The 16524-nt window shown below is 38.7% G+C and overlaps 1 protein-coding gene across 2 annotated transcripts; it reads right to left on the reverse strand.

Annotated features, from left to right (window-relative positions):
• Positions 1–6381: 6381 nt before the first annotated feature.
• LOC146571131 (SWI/SNF-related matrix-associated actin-dependent regulator of chromatin subfamily A member 2) lies at positions 6382–14145 on the reverse strand. Of its 2 annotated transcripts, none has more exons than XM_085280144.1 (6): positions 13645–14145; positions 11765–11994; positions 9387–9492; positions 7732–7833; positions 7455–7599; positions 6382–7336 (listed from the first exon to the last, which is right to left on the reverse strand). In XM_085280144.1, the coding sequence occupies exons 1-6, from the start codon at positions 13738–13740 to the stop codon at positions 7203–7205; spliced, it is 813 nt and encodes a 270-aa protein (XP_085136270.1). In that variant the 5' UTR covers positions 13741–14145; the 3' UTR covers positions 6382–7202. The 2 variants fall into 2 exon arrangements, with proteins under 2 accessions (XP_085136270.1, XP_085136271.1); XM_085280145.1 differs by lacking the exon at positions 13645–14145 and adding an exon at positions 13110–13550.
• Positions 14146–16524: the final 2379 nt, after the last annotated feature.

A 16524-nucleotide genomic window follows, 5' to 3' on the forward strand; every position in this document is an offset into this window, starting at 1 on the left:
GCAGACTTTGACAATGTGCAGTGACTGCCCCGTTTCACAAACAAAGAGGTTTCTTTAACTTGTTCTAGATGAATTTAGACTACTTTAATTCCTTGTAAATCTAGATATGTCTTATGGTGTTATGGTGTCTATGGTGTTATGGTGTATATGGCAAAGTATGATATAAGCAGAGACTTTAAAATGACTCAAGACTTGGAAACGTCTCTACAACATCTCAAGAGCACCTATGATTCCTGCTTCCTGCTCATTATTTTTGTTCTCGGACAACTGCAGTAGAGAGTCCATCCATCTATCCATCCATAGTCTGGGATGCAGGGGTAGCAGTCTAAGCAGAGATACTCAAATGTTCATTTCCTCAGCCAACTCCTGGGCTGGGGCACTGAGGCTTTCTCAAGTCAGCTGAGAGACATATTCTGTCCACTGGGTTCTGGGTCTACCATGGGAGCTTCTCCCAGTTGGACAGTTGTCCAGGAGGCATCCTAGTCAGCTGCCATGACCACCTCAGCTGACTATTTCCAATGTGGAGGAGTACCAGCTCTACTCTGAGTCCCTCCCAAATGACCAAGGTCCTCAACATGTCTCTAAAGGAGAGCTCAGCATTTTGTCTGGGAAAGCTAAAAACTGCGACTTGAAAGCTAATATCTGCTTCAATCTCATTATTTTGGTTATTGGCCATAGATGAGGGTGGGAGAGCATGAATCATCCTTAGAATAGAGGGTATTAATCCTTATTTATCCTTTACTTGGCCTTGGTTTGGCCTCTTTGTTCATGTACAAAGATAGGCTGAAGTTAAATGGCGAGAGAATAATCTTTTTTATCTCCTTAAACCAGCTTTTTTCTAAGTGGCTGCCACTTGAAAACAAAAGAGTTGAAAAATGGATAAGTGAGGCTTATTATAATTATATTAAAGAACATCTTTGTGACATTAAAAAGATTCAAGAGTTTAAAAGAAAGTAACTGCAGCTGAGTGTTTAGAGGTATATGAGACCCAAGCCTTTGGTTCTCAGGGATTCCTTTATACATATGCAGAAATCATTATTTCAAACCTTGCTTGAAATGAGAATCTAAGATTGTAATAGATCCCCCATATTATTCATGAATTGAAAAAAAAGACTGAAAAAATCTTAATTGGTCTCCATAATTAATGCTGCTATCCTTACAATTGCCATGGTTACAGCAGGCACTGTAGCAAAATGCTCCCACAGTTACTTTGCCAGAAGTACAAAAGGAAAACAAATGGTGCGCCTTCACAGCAGAGGCACACAAAGAAATCAGTCAATAGTGAGTAACAGCAGGCCGTGCTATTGTTTCGTGCTATTGTTAACACAGATTTTTTGCCTCATGAACATTTGGTATGGATTTAGTTTGATCACATCTGGATGGCAGTACACTACTAGCATAAGAAACTGTCTTCAGGTGCTGTGCAAATATTTCTCAGATGTTGGGTCATGGGCAGACATGGCATTTTTAGCTGAAAAAACAAAGACGTCTTTCATAAGAAGTTCCCCAAAGAGCTCCCATTTCAGCAGAAAATTGTAGTTTTAAAATTGTAGTTTTACAGTTTAATAAAGAAGTACAAGTGCAGCATCTTCAATTCTGTTTTTGTTCACATTCTAACTCTATACACTTTATACAAATATTTAAAAAAATGATTTGCACATATTTGACACATGTTATTTATGGTCTCTTCTGTGTATGCTGGTAACTGTGCACACTGTCTGATTGGTGTGCATAACATCCGTAATGTAAAAAATGTGTTCTTTAAGGATAAATGGTGTTTTGTAGGTGTAATGGTTATAAAACTGCTTTCAGTGGTTAAACTGGGAAAATACATCATTGATATGCTGTGTGTAAAACATAACTCATCATGGGCAGGCTTGTCTGTCTAATCCTTTTTTTTGATGAATGCTGAGCTTATGTTCCTCTATAACCTCAAAGTGAATGTAATGAAATGCGAAATATTGCTCTGCATATTGTTAGAGTCTGAAAGTGGAACTTACATATAACCAAACGTGTTTAGTGTTTTCATTATAAAGAAAGAAAGAAAGAATGAAACAAATGCATTCAAACATACGATATAAATAAAACTGATTTTTGTTTTCATTTTGGATTATACCTGCCAGTTTATAAAATATGTTATACTGCACAGGCACACTCATGTCACTATAATTTAGATCAGCTTGTTGCTTGCTGGTTTACAGTGTTGCCCCTTGTTATAAAATATTTATCTTTCAGTATATTTTAATGGCTTCATAAGTTTAAACTCAATATATTATTTATATCATCCACTGTTGCGTCTTATTTAAAAAAGGGTTCAAAAATGATTCAATAAAGAAGAAGAAAATAACATCGCCACAACAATTAGCTACTTTCTGCTTTCTCTTCCATATAGATAATGTTTATGGTAGGGATCTTAAAATAAGTGAGAGACGGAAAGGACAGACTAAGACTGTTCATCTCTGCTTTCATTTTGGTAATGGCAAAAATCATAAGGTGCCACCTACACATTTACCTTACATGAATTTCATTCCAACCGCTAGGCAGTAAATAATAATGAACTCCATACCAGTCAATAAACAGTAAGAGTATAATGGCTTGAATGAGCATTATGTGGAAGCGGCTGAATAACTATTGTATTTCTTCTTCTGCCAATAAGAACTACTGTGAGTAAGGGATTAATGGAAAATCTTTAACACTGCAGGTGACATTGTCTGGAACCCTGACTGGTCCTCTGATTTGCCTTGATTTTATAGACCCTGTTTACAGTTTGGAGTTTCCTTGAATTCCTTTTGTGCACACGCAATGTTGCTGCAATTTAATATCAAAATTCATATTTTACATATGAATTCAATACTCTATAGAGGCTAAGAGAGTGGGTGGTTTCCTGAGCAGGTTTTGGTGCTTGTTTTGCAGTGATGTTGTGATATGATATGTGTCCCTAGTAACATTTATAATAAATCAAAGACCAGTTATATGATCAAATGTAACTGCGTGGGTCCCTACAATTATTTACCTGCTAATTTTTGTGACCGGGATTTGTCCAAAGATACTTTACATTAGAATCCACCAACTGCACATATGCACCAGCTGGCAGACTTAAGGTGGACTTAACCTTAACCTTTTTTTTAACAAGTTTCTCATACCACAAATATTGTATATGTGGAATTTGAAATGACAGATGCGAATAAATACCTGCTTTACAGCCAGGCACACATGACTAGATTAACAGATAAAGTCTTACCTTGAAAAGTCTAATAAAAAGCCAGTGAGTCATCTTTTTAGACCACAGGTGAAGAGCCAGCAGGTTGATGAATACCACAGGTATACTAAATTGCAGTGTTCAATAACAAGTGGACCTTGGAAAAGGTCTTTCGAGTTAAATCATTATATAATAATTACTATCATTCAGGTTTGTGAAGGAGATGTGCAATTCTTATAATATTATACTGTACTTCAGATGTTCTATTTAATGGTAAGAATAACTAAAGTTTGCTAAAATGCATGTTGTCAAGTCACAATGCTTCTTGCAGAATGTCCTCTTATTAAGTTCAATAAAAACTATATTTTCATTTTAGTCTAGTTTTAGTCATACCTACTTTAAATTTAGATCATTTTAATAAAGCTGCAAAAGGAAACATTTAATGGTGTACTGGGGTTGCATTGTGTGCCTTGAATTGCTGAAAAGCACAATTATATTAGAAAATTATCAAGGCATTCAGGAATGAAAAATTCTGGTAGTGTTGGAGAGTTCATTCCTGTCTAAGGTCATTGCTCCTGTAGAACGGTAATGACTCAAAACAAGACTGACACAGAAGAAAACTATCAGCAGGATCAAACACTCGTCAAAAGTGAAAGAAAGAAAAAACTGGAGCAGTTTACTTAAGGTGAGTGGATCAGCTCAGCAGTGAGGAAGTCTCTTCTAAAGCTACAAAAAGTTCCCGATTGCACTGCTTTCCTTAAAAAGGGGTCAAGTAACAATTTGGTCTAGAGTCTCAAAAATTTTCAGTCTGTCATTTTCATTTGTTATGTTATTTAAGAACAATATGCTACACTGGGTGGGATTGCTGTTAATGGCTGAAATGTTTTTGCACAAGTTAATGCTAAAACAATACCAAGTTAAGCTTTCTGAGATCACAAATTTAAAGTTACTATTTGTACTCTGTGAACCAGAGAACTGCACCATCAGCAAAGGAAAAACAATAAAGGTGCTACTAACGTTTACATTCAGATCGTTACTGTTCACGCTGCTGTGTGCAGTAATATCACATTTTTCCTTGAAACAGCAGCGGTGTTAGATGAATGAAATCATTTTCTATATACTGGGAAAGTTGGCAGCAGATATTTTTATATGGTATGTTTAAAATCCACCTGTCAGCATTCTGACAGCGTTCAAAGTTTATGAGGCAGAAAAAAAACCAAACAAAATGTGTCACGCAAATGACGAGAATTTCAAAATGATCCAACTTCATTTTAAAGGCGCTGATGTTGACAGAACATTTTTTTACAGTGAGCACAATGATATTAAATGCAGTTACCTTATACAACAGGCGATTAGTGAAAGCTATGATAAATGTGGATCACTCTATCTGTTAAATCGGTGTCCTGTGGGTAAAGGAAAAAAAACAAAACAGATTGTCTTCTCAACAGATTAAAGTCACCTTCTGGAGCTGCGCTAATTTGATAAAACCATTAGCGCAGCTACCTTCAGCAATATCTCTATCCTTACACTTCCATTAGGTTTATGTGTAATTTTCTGTGAGGTTTTCATCACAAAGATATAGTCCTATGTGCCATTTTGTTCCCAGAGCTATTTATTGTAAGAGCCTACACCTTTTAGCTGCTCTGAGGATGTTGTTAATCTGTAAGTACCTGCAAAAAGCTTTGTACTTCTGACACCTTCCAATTTATTAAATGTTGAAGAGCAAATGATTTCACATAGCAAACATTAACTTTTTGTAGCTTTTACCGAACGAGCTCGATGGACACTACACACTAAATATGCAGATATATTTGTGTGATGTAACCCGTTGGTTTGGGGACTGCTGACGTGAAGCCTTCAGTGATTTGTTGGAGCGCTAACTTGTCAACTAACACCAGACAAATGGCTGGGGGTAAAAGAAATAAGCTACAGAAATGAGGACTGACTTACTTTACTAAACAGCATGAAGTGGTAATTAGTGGAACTAAACTTTTGGTACTTCCATGTTGGCTGTTTTGTTCATTTTAAGGGCGTATGATTGAATTAAAGTGGTTCATATAAACTTAAAACTTTCCTTTTTGCTTCACAGTGCAAAACAGCATAGGTAATATAAAGTGGTGGTTGGCAAAGGAAGCAGAACATACAAGCTAAAGAGATGCAGCCTGATCTTTAAAGAACCTTAATCTGCCTAAATCAATATGAAAGAATTAGAAAAAAAAATTATTTGTATTAATGAAACTACAGGCAGAAGATGAAGAAACAGATGAATGTAATATGACACAGAAAAGCACTACTTTTTGTTTTCTGTTTGTTTATGGGTTACATGAAAACCTATGGAGTTGATCATTGAGCTTAGTGAGCAGTGAGTAGCTGTTTAACTTCAATTTTCTTTGGTTTATTCAACAGATATGAGCCTGCATCAGTCTAACTTTCTGCATGAGAGCTCCCAGCTTTGCGTCTAAAGCCTTGAAATTCTTTCTAGGGTAAATTTCAACATATAAATCAGTGAAGGCTTCTATGCTATGTATGTTTGTTTGCTGTTTATCTTTTCTAAATAACACGAATTGAACGTCTTCAAGATGAGCGACTGGGTGGACACAGATAGGCTGTGACACTGCCACAGATGGGCCCATATGTAACTGCTGTAACACTGGAGAACATGACTGAAGCATATGCTAGAGCTGTTGATCACAATTTACCGTCAGCTATACCTGGTTCCATGAGCACATATGGCAAGAGAGCTAAGAGCTTGTGCAATTTGTGCATGCCAGTCATAAATCCACTGTCCATCTCACAATTTTAAAGAAACTATTGATGAAAAAGTGCAAAATTTGGTTTTTAGGGTTTTCTCTATATTACTGTACGCTATTGTAAGCTCTTTACCTAATAATATAAAGCACCTTTGGCGCTATAATAATAACATTAAATTGCACTACATGTAAATATAAACTTAGCATATATCACATTTCTTTGCATTTATTTCTTATACTATTTAAATTGCTACATGATATTGTACAATGTATATTTCAATGAATTCTGTCTCTGTATAGACAAAGATCCAGACAAACGGTTCTCTTGCACCATCTATTGGCAGATTCTTTATATACAGTTCAAATACATAAACATTTTAACATCTCGTTCTGCTCACCGGGTTAAAAATAATTGATACCAACCAGTGGGACTTTTTGGTAAAATTTATTTTGCAAGTGTTTAAGTGATACAGGTTTTTGAGGGATTGTCTTAACAATGATGTCTTTCATCCTCCCCAAATAGTAGGAGAGTAAATGAAAAGAAATTTTGTTATTTTTCACACAAACTGTACAATATGTGAATATACTGTAGCACAAGGGATACAAATGTTTGACTTAAGTACCCCTGGTTAGATCCAAACTTATTCCATCAAGTATCAGAAACAAACAAAAGGCATACTACCAGTATTTGTCACATGTCTTTTTACTTGTATCCACTCTAAAAATCACATTCAGAGACTTTAAACAAATCTAATTTGCTCATCTCCGATTCATTAAACGGACCTTCCTGTGTGCTTCGATGCCCTGGCCCTGAACACATCATCATCAGCAGGTTTTCCTCTGGAGGAGCCAGCTTCAGGACAGAGATACATATCATGCTCCAAAGACATATGAAGGCATTTCATACAATCAAATATATTGATTAAAAACAGTCAATGAAACTGGTGCTTTACATTATATCTGCAGAAGCTATCACGGGGACTAAAGCAGATAAAACGTAAATCATAATTCTTATAAAAGACCAGCTAAATGAGAAGAACAGCACTGTGCAGCAAGATGTGTTTGAGTGATGTGAGTCATCTAAAAAACAAGCACTGTTTTATAAGTGCTTCACACTGAGGAGTCCTTTCACGGTTATTTTCAAAGAGCTTTCTTTTAATTAAAAAAACACAACAACATAAAGAAACCAATGAAAAGGGATGTGGCAGAGAATAGACATGGACAAGGATACAAAAAGAGCAGGGTCTTTTAGTTCAACCTTCATCTTTTGTGGTGTTATCCTCTAGATCCTCATCGCTGTCTAAATCACTGTGAACCCTCTTGGCCATAGTATTTCTGCTTCTCTGCTCCTTAGCCCCCTTCTTGATCTGAACTGGTAATGGTTTCACTGGTTATAAAAAGGGAAAGAAATATATGATAAGTCTAATACAAAACACTACTGCAGACAAACAAAAATGTTACTCCTTTTTCTCCATTCACCCTAGTTATTAAAACACAGCCCTCACCTGCTGATGGAACAAACTGGTCTTCAGCTCCACCGCCATTATTGCTGTGACTGGCGCTAACCGTCTCTTTCTGTTCTTCATCTGTGACGATTCTCTGTCTCGCACTCTCAAAAACAGACTTAATGACAATAGAATCCTCATAGATCTGCAGTGATTTACACACACAGACACACACACACACACACACACGCGCGATCAGAGTTTTTATAACAGGAACTGTGGAGAAAAACTATTTTGCTGCTTGTGAATGAAAGAATTCCTCCTGAAATCCCTTCACCTGTGATCCCTCCAGATTATAAGTCTGAGCATTGTGACACAGAAGGAAAATGTCCTTCTCCAGATCTCCCACACTTCTGTACTTGTGATTGCGAACACGTTCCTATGAAATACAGTAATAAAAACAGACAAATAACAACAACAATAAAACTATAAACTGATTTGGTTCATTATTTAATTTTTTAAAAAAGGACAAAAATACAAAGATACTTGATTGTCTCCTGAACTTTTCTAAAACACACTTATTCAGTTTTTTGCTGAGAATTAAATGAGAAAAAACTCACTCACTTCAAGTCTGTACACTAAATAAGAAATTAGACTTGTCAGTCATCTTAGCATTAAGACCTCAAACAGAGAAGGTAACAAAATAGCTACCAGCACCGTCACATGTCACATGACTACTGTTAATCTTTTTGCAGCAAAGCCAGAATGTAGACACAACAGGTTGTGACTTTATGGGAAGTTTGGTGCTGAAACTACATTTTGGCTGGCAAAGTGATATTCTGGAGTTAGTGCAGTGTATAAAATCTCACCACTAGATGTCAGTAGATTGCACATTGCAGTCAACTGAATTATGTTTTCTTACCTCTCCCAAGTGCATAAATCTAGCTATGGTGGCTGTTGTAGGACAAACAAGTCTGGTCGCCACCTACACTCACTGACCTCAGCTGTCAGTATGTGTCCATGTCTGTTAAATTTGGAGGAGGGTGTAAAGCTTTACAAAAGGAGTCCAATATGACTCAGTTAAGCTAACTTCTGTCCAATGACGGCGATACTGAGGTGAGTTGTTGAGAATATCCTGAACTTTTCTGTCGCTAAGTGCTGCCATTTTTGCTGTTGTTAGCCTCTGTTAGCTGCTGTTAGCCATTGTAAGTACGAGTTTCTTTGAAGTGGACTTGGACACTTAGTGAATAAATTCTCCTACGCTGCGAGAACGAAATCAAACTGTTTGTCAGAGGCAACGTTTGATTTTTGGGACATTCGAGCCTAACATTAGCTGGCATAAGGTTAGCTTATAACCAGCTGTTGTTGTTAAGTCAGCTTATTGGAGGCACTAATCTGTTGATAATAAGTAATTGCAACAACATTGGGTATAAATGAGCCTGTTTATATGTACAACATTTGTTTTTTCTAATCCTCAAAAATCAACTGACTTTAACTTTAGTGTGTAGTTGGCCTTTGTTGGTTGTTTTTATGTGTGTATTACATTAATTAAAAACAACAACAACAATTTTACACCACATGCTGTCTTTTCTACAGTCTGACTGTAAGGATGATGGGGGGAACATGGTAAACCTACGTGCTAAACCATCAGCTTAATAGAAACATGCTAGCGTTTAGCTCTTACAATGGCGATAAATAGAAAAGTTCTAGTTTTGTGGAGTCTGTTAAGCATAAAAATATTAAGGCTCTTTCTGTTCAACCCATGTGTATTTAACATACATTGACATATTTGTATTATATAGTATACCTAAGCTCTAGTTAAGTCCTCATAATCACTGTTTACTGAATGAAGGTTTTGAATACTGAATAGACTCCCACTTGCCATTGATGTATTATGGTTCACCCCCTTTTCATTCAATTTTATCTTCGTAGAAAAGGTAACTGTGAAATCTGTATTGTGTCGGAGTTGTGAGGGTATTCAGTGACACAAACCCTGATCCTTCTGAAGTCCACAGGCTTTCGGATCAGTTCGTAGTACTCAGGTACCTCCTTCTTAGAGGGAAGCTGCACAAAGCCTTTACTGATCTGCCGTCCCAACCTAGAAACACAATGTTTCTTTTAATCTCGTGACAATAGGAAAAATGTTTAATTATTCTGTCAATATCTGTAAGACATTTTGTTTTCTTATTCCTGATAATGTTTTCTTGCAGTCCACACTTACATACAATGTCTTTTCATGACTAAATTATGAAGGAGGCACAATCCCAAAATAAACTGCTGATTGATTCAATGTTCAGCATTCAAAACTTGACAAAGTGAGTAGGTGCACTGGGATTTTTAAGGCAGGTTTCCCTGAAATCCCTGTGAGGTATTAGGTTAGACTCGCAAAATGTTTAAAGCTGAAATTTTTTACTTCTGCTTCAATCCAGCAGCAGGGGGTGAGAGAAATAAGTGTTCTGGTTCCTCACTGAGTCGCTAGGCTAAAAAACTCTCTTGTTAAAACTCTCTTGTTAAAATATCCCACTGCACAATCCGTCCATCCATCCATCCATCCATCCATTTTCTGCAATGCAAAGATCATGCATCATACAGAAAGGTCCGGCTAGCTTCTTGCTGAGGCAACAGAACTAACCATTGCACTACAGTGCTGTTGTCCCTGGATAGACCAATTTACTTAAATATAATACTTTTAATAATAATGATAATATCAAAAGAATCCCTTAATCAATCAGTTTTAAAGGGGACCTACTACGGTCATTTCTAATTCCGTATTTCTAGTCTTGAATTCAGCTACAGTAGCTTCATCCTAGACCCTGGTGCAGTACCACAGTTTATTCACTGTATGAACTAAACTATTTTGGCCGCTTCCTTTGAACCAGCTTTGTTCTGGCTGGCTGTTCCTCGCAAACAGAAGGTTTGAACAGCAGGTGGGTGGGGGCCACTGGGCCTACGTTCGGAGCTGAGTGCCTGAAATGACTGCATCAGGGATATCCCCTCGCTTTGACACCATACAAACACAAAGAGCTGAAAACTCTGAGTGTGTTTATACTGAACCCTGAGCTTTAGCCTTTGGGATTACTTACACATATGCTGACTTCATTATACAAAAAATTGTCTAATAGGGTATAACAGGTCCCCTTTAAGCTGTAATCAGGTGTACAGTTTTGTAGGAATTGCTATAAGACCATCTCAACAAATGTAATTATAGAATCTACATGTGTTCTCTATTTGTCACAAGTGAAATATTTCAAGCCTTTTTTGTTCTCATTTTGATGATCATGGCTTATAGCTCACGGAAATTGGAAGTCCAGTACCTTAGATTAACAGAATCTTTTTCTTAGAGTTTAAATAGTGTGTATGTCTCATTTGAGTTCAGTACATAATGCCACAGTCACAGGAAGGATTGCTGACTTCACAGTTGTCAGAGGGCAATCATCAACACCCTCCACAAGGTAGGTAAGCCACAGAAGGTGATTAGTGAAAAGGGGTTGCTATATACAAAGTGCTGTACTAAAGTATATTAATGGAAAAGTTTATACAAGAACTTGGGAGAGCTTCACAAAGAGAGTCAGAGCCACTATGCAAAGACTTTCTTCAGGAAAGGGGCTACAACTGTTGCATTCTTGACATCGGCCAACTGCTGAACCAGATACAGCATCACAAACGTCTTACCTGGGCTAAGGAGAAAAAGAACCGGACCGTTGCTCAGTGGCCCACGGTCATCTTTTCAGATGAAAAGAAAATGCCGCATTTCATTTGGAAATTGAGGCCCTAGAGTCTGGAGAAAGCGTGAAAAGCCACTGAATCCAAGGTGTCTAGTGCAAAGTTTGCAGTCTGTCTGCTGTATTTTATCAAGGCTAAAGTCAACACAGGTGTCTACCAGGAGATTTTTACACCACTTCATGTTTCCATCTACTCATAAGCTTGAAGGGGATCTGGTTTTCCTTTTCCAGGAGGACTTGGCAGCACAGGCCCAAATCTATTTCCCAATTGCTCGTAGAATACATGAGGTTTCGTCAAACCGAAGATGAGAACCACCTAATACAGGCTAAGCCCTGCTGTCAAAGCTAACCGGGCTTCAGTCGCACCTCAGCAGTGCCCCAAGCTGATCACCTCCATGTCGTACCACACTGATGCGGTACAAGCCATAATAGTCAAAATAAAATCAAAAAAGCTTGAAATATTTAAATTTATGCATAATGAATATAGATTACATGGAAAAAAACTAACATCAATCAGTATGAATGAGATCATGCTCATCAAAAGGTTAATATTATCAAATAAAACATTATATTCATTTTTGTAATTAAAAAGAGATCTAAAAATAGTGACTTTTTTGACACAGCCCAAACGTCTTTCACATCCCTCACCCATCTTTGTAGTTCATGACCATATCCACCAGTGTGTTCAGTGTTCTGGTGAGTTCAGGTGGATTTGGAGGGAGTTTCTCAGCTGGTGGGCGCCCTCGCTTCCTTTTGACTTTCTCGCCAGTTTCTTGCCCAGCCTTCAGGTCTTTCACTGCTTGATGATCACCTTTACGCTTCTTCAGACTGATGTCCTCCTCCATGTCCTCTAGAGAACCGTTCTCTCTTGCCTCGAGCTGTGGGTGGGGAAATCTTGTAAATGCACATGTATTTTCTTTTTGTTTAGTTCCTACTTCAGCAACACAAAGACTGAGGAGGAGAGAGAATATTTGCTAGAGAATGGGAGGAAAGAGTTCATTTCAAAACTTCTATTTTCTGTTTATTCTAACTTGGCCTCTTTGATTTTCATGTCAAAGCTCTCGGGAAAACGCATAGTACGTGTTTTTCCCAGACGCAAACCTGAAGCGCTTAAGACGACAAACTGCAGATTCTAAATTTAAAACCTCCAAATTAAAGCACTCTAAGTCTCCATCTAATTAGCAGCTGGAATTCAGGCATTTGGAATTACAGAGCATGGTTTTGTATTCAAATGAATTAGGACTCATTTATTTATTACAATAGCATCTGAATTTATATGGACTGAAGCAACCCAGTGCCGTCTCTGCAAATTTAGGACAGATTATTTGATCTGTGGGCTTTGATGTGAGATGATTATCGAGGGGATGCTTATTTTTTAATGCACGATGAGTCGGAATGGATTCGAGGAAGCCCTTTTCTGTCAAAGCACAGAGTCTAAAAATGCCATTGTGCCATAAATATGAATCTATATTTTGCTGCTTTGCACTCAGCCTTGTGCATGCAAGACAGAGAGAAAAAAGAGAGCCGGAATCATTATTTTAGGTGTGTGGTGTTTGACAAGGGTGCGTGCTGCATCCCGAGTTATGTTCAACCGTTTCATCCGCTCCTTTTCGATTATGCAGCGACCACTGTGTTTTCCACAAAGGCAATTAGAGGCCAGAAACAAGAGTGAGTTGCATGCAGCACAAGCAGCTCTTGCAGCAGCAGCTGGAGGGGGGGGGTAGAGAGGGCATGCTGTCCAATCTGAACAGAATATTGATGCATCAATAATACAGGATCATACAGTACACACATCAGCCTTCACATCATATAATACAGCACGCCTGCTGATCTCTCAAGGACGCAAACTTGAGATATTTAACACACACTGATCCGAGGAGCAGCGAACGGTGCCATGCAGAATTAGAAAAAATGGAAAAACAATAACAATAACCCCCCCCTTCCCCCCACCTCAAAAAAACAAAAAAAAAAAAACAGGACTGAAGATACATGCCTGCACTTCCAACCATAAAAAAGACATAGCAGAAGCTGACTTAGAGGAGACAACAGCACTAGAGACAACAATAGAAATCCTGCTCATCATTGTTCGGGGCTCAAATGTAGGCTTTGAAAAGCCCCGCTACTCCCTCTAAGGGGAAGCAATCGTTCCAGCGGAATACTGGAGGGATAGAGGGTAATCCTCAAAGATGTATAACACAGCTGAGAGCTGCCTGATTGACTGTGCATGTGGAGTGGAAGGGTGTCAGAGTGTGCATGTGATGCTCCATGCCTGTGCTATCTCCTAACAAGCCTGCCTCTTCCCTGACTAATCTGGCAAAGATTCCCTCTCATCTGTTACAACACACACCTACACACTCTCTCTCCCTGCCTCTTGCGCACACACGCATACACTCTCTCTCTTTCCTTGGCGTGCGCGCGCACACACACACATACACACACATTTTATCCATCTCTTCCTCTCTTCCCATGCGATGTACCCTGGCTGAATCCTGAGCCTGTGAAGAAAAGACATGGAGGAGGATATTTACCTGACTGCAATCTGCAGGCTGGTTATCGGGATCGGCTGCAGCTGTGGGGGAGAGAATTAGCAAGCCAGCATAGCGGCGAGCTGCTAGTCTCTTCATCAGCTGATCACTCAGAAGCAGAGCCCAGAAGGGGGGAGAATAAAAGCGCTATGTTTTCATATACAAATCATTGGGCAGGGGGAAAATACAAATGCCATACCCATCTCCCGTCTGCAGCTCTCCGAAGTCTTTTTCCTGACTCTGGAAGGCCCCGAGCTTGTCTCCCTCTGCATGTTTTTAATATCGACTGTTGCCAGACGTTATTATTTTTTTCTTTCCTCTCTCTCTCTCTCTCTCTCTCTCTCTCTCCCTCTCTCTCTTTCTCTCTTCCTACCCCTCTGTTAAAGTTGTCGGGTCCTTTTTTATTTTTATTATTTCTTTTAAAAAAAATCTGCACTGTATTTTGGAGGGATCGTACTGTTCGTTATCAACTAAGGCAAGCAAGAAACTCCTGCTGGAACCAGGAGTCCAAGCCTGAAAGCAGCACGGACATTCATGAGTTCACTCGAGAGCACGTTTGAATGTGCAGCCGCCTCGGAATTCCAGCAGGGTGATTAATGCATAAATATTGACTCAGATTACACTTAATTCCTCAGCCGAGACAGCAAGGAAAGAAGAAAAAAAGTTCTCTGCAAAGTCCGAGCCGCTGAGCTGCAGCAATTGCAGAAAAAAAAAAAAAAAAAAAAGGGAGTTTTTCTACTTTAGGCAAGTATTCAAAGCCACGTGGTTTCTGTAAAGCAATTAGTTTTCTTCCTAACATGTGCACAAAAAAACAAGCCAAAAAGGCTGCTGCTGGATAACAGCACATGTAACAGCACAGAAAAACATATGCAAAAAAAATTTAAAAAAATGTCTGATGTCAGAGCAACATCGTTTTGTCCAGTGGAAATACTTGTGAAGTGGAGGATCTCAGCTGAATGGAATTCAGTGAGAGAAAATCATAATGCACGAGTTACAGACTATTTGTCATGCCATGCTACCCTACTACAGTATACATACACTCCTATATTCGTCCACTTTATTAGGTACGCCTACTCTTATGCGCCCTAACACGAATATATGGTGAGCCAATCATATGACAGCAACTCAGTGCATTTGGGCACGTAAGCATGCTCCAGGCGATCTGCTGAGGTTCAAACTGAGCATCAGAATGAGAAAGCGTGATTTAAGTGTCTTATAATGTGGTATGGTTGTTGGTGTCTGATGGGCTGGTAGGAGTATTTCAGAAACTGCTGATTCTCTAGGGATTAGCAAATGGTCCAAAAAAAAAAAAGAAAAAAAGAGAGAGAGAGGGGGGAAATAGTTCTGGGTGAAAGTGATTTGTTGATGCCAGAGTTCAGAGGAGAATGGCCAGACTGATTTGAACTGACAGGAAAGCAATACCAACTCGAATAATCACTGCAGAGATGGCAGAAGAGCATCTCTGAAGGCACATCACATTGATCCTAGAAGTAAATGGACAGCAGCAGCAGAAGACCACAATGGACACAATCATTCAACAATGAAGGAGACACACACACACACACACACACACACACACACACACACACACACACACACACACACACACACACACACACACAACATATATATACATATATCTGAGTTTGATTGGTTTATCGCGAAAATATTGATTATAGCTGTTTTATATCAAACTGATTCAGGGAAATATGTGACATCACCTTTGCCAAACAACTCCCACCCACTTCAATAAACCAGTAAGAGAAGCACATGACCAATGGCTCTGAATGTGCGGTCAGCATAAAACCCAGTACGTGGTGCCACATTTGATTTAACTTATTCGATTTGACTTGTCCACAGCAAATCAAAGTTTCTGCACTGTCTTTTCCGAATCCAACAAATGCATTTATTAGTTAATTTAGTGTTTGTGGTTTGTTGGATCTTGGTCCCAAATTGACAAATGGCCCAAAACATCAAGAATGTTTCACAGACATTGTTGCAGCGACTGTTTTTCAAAACCTTTCAAGTCTCAGTTTTATGATATGGCACAAAACTAATAATTACTAACTCTTACAGTATTTTTATCACCCAATATGTAACCTGATTTAAATGTGAGCCTTATTATGACATATTGAGCTGCACAGTAACCCAAACATATACACAAGGATGGTCTGCACCATGAAATAACGAACCATCTGATGTAGAAGTCCATACATGTCACATGCAACATATTGTACTGAAGACACATGTACCCTTCTGACAGGAACATCCATATCTTTTGATGGCATGTGTCAGTGTACAAAGGGCTTCACTGGCATGAAACTGTGACTGCTGAATGTCCTTGCATGCCAGCTTCATATGACATTCATTAGGGTTTTACAAAACAGTTTTGTTTTGCTTTCAAGATTGCTTACATCGGCATCTATTCTACTAAATAACATGGTAGCGGTGACGCTTAAACAAACGGGGAAATTAAATGAACGGATTAGCTAACCTCGGTGAAATAGAGATATCTTTCCAGACTAATGTTCCCAAGAATCACTTGCTGAAAACTGCTGACTGTTACCATGGCAACAGCAAATTTTGATGGTGGACCTTGTATATCATTGTGTTTTATTGCTGTTGCTGGGAAATGATTCAGAGTGCTCTCAGTCACACAAGCGCTCAGGAATTGGAGACAAAGTGGTACACTGGGGAAACGAGTGCAGCGGGAAGCCGAACAACATAATTTTATAATCTGTCTTTTCATGGAAGCTTTCTGTCTTGTGCACCCAAGCACTGCTTTAAAAAAAAAGCTCTGGAAATGGGCAAAATATAAATCACATGAGTAGATGAAGAAAACAAAAGGAAGAGGAAATACAACAAACTGACTGTGAGATCGCA

Source organism: Mchenga conophoros, linkage group LG7 (assembly GCF_057382185.1).
Source record: "Mchenga conophoros isolate Kocher_MC1m ecotype Shallow Benthic linkage group LG7, M_conophoros_male_GT1.1, whole genome shotgun sequence".
NCBI lineage: Eukaryota > Metazoa > Chordata > Actinopteri > Cichliformes > Cichlidae > Mchenga > Mchenga conophoros.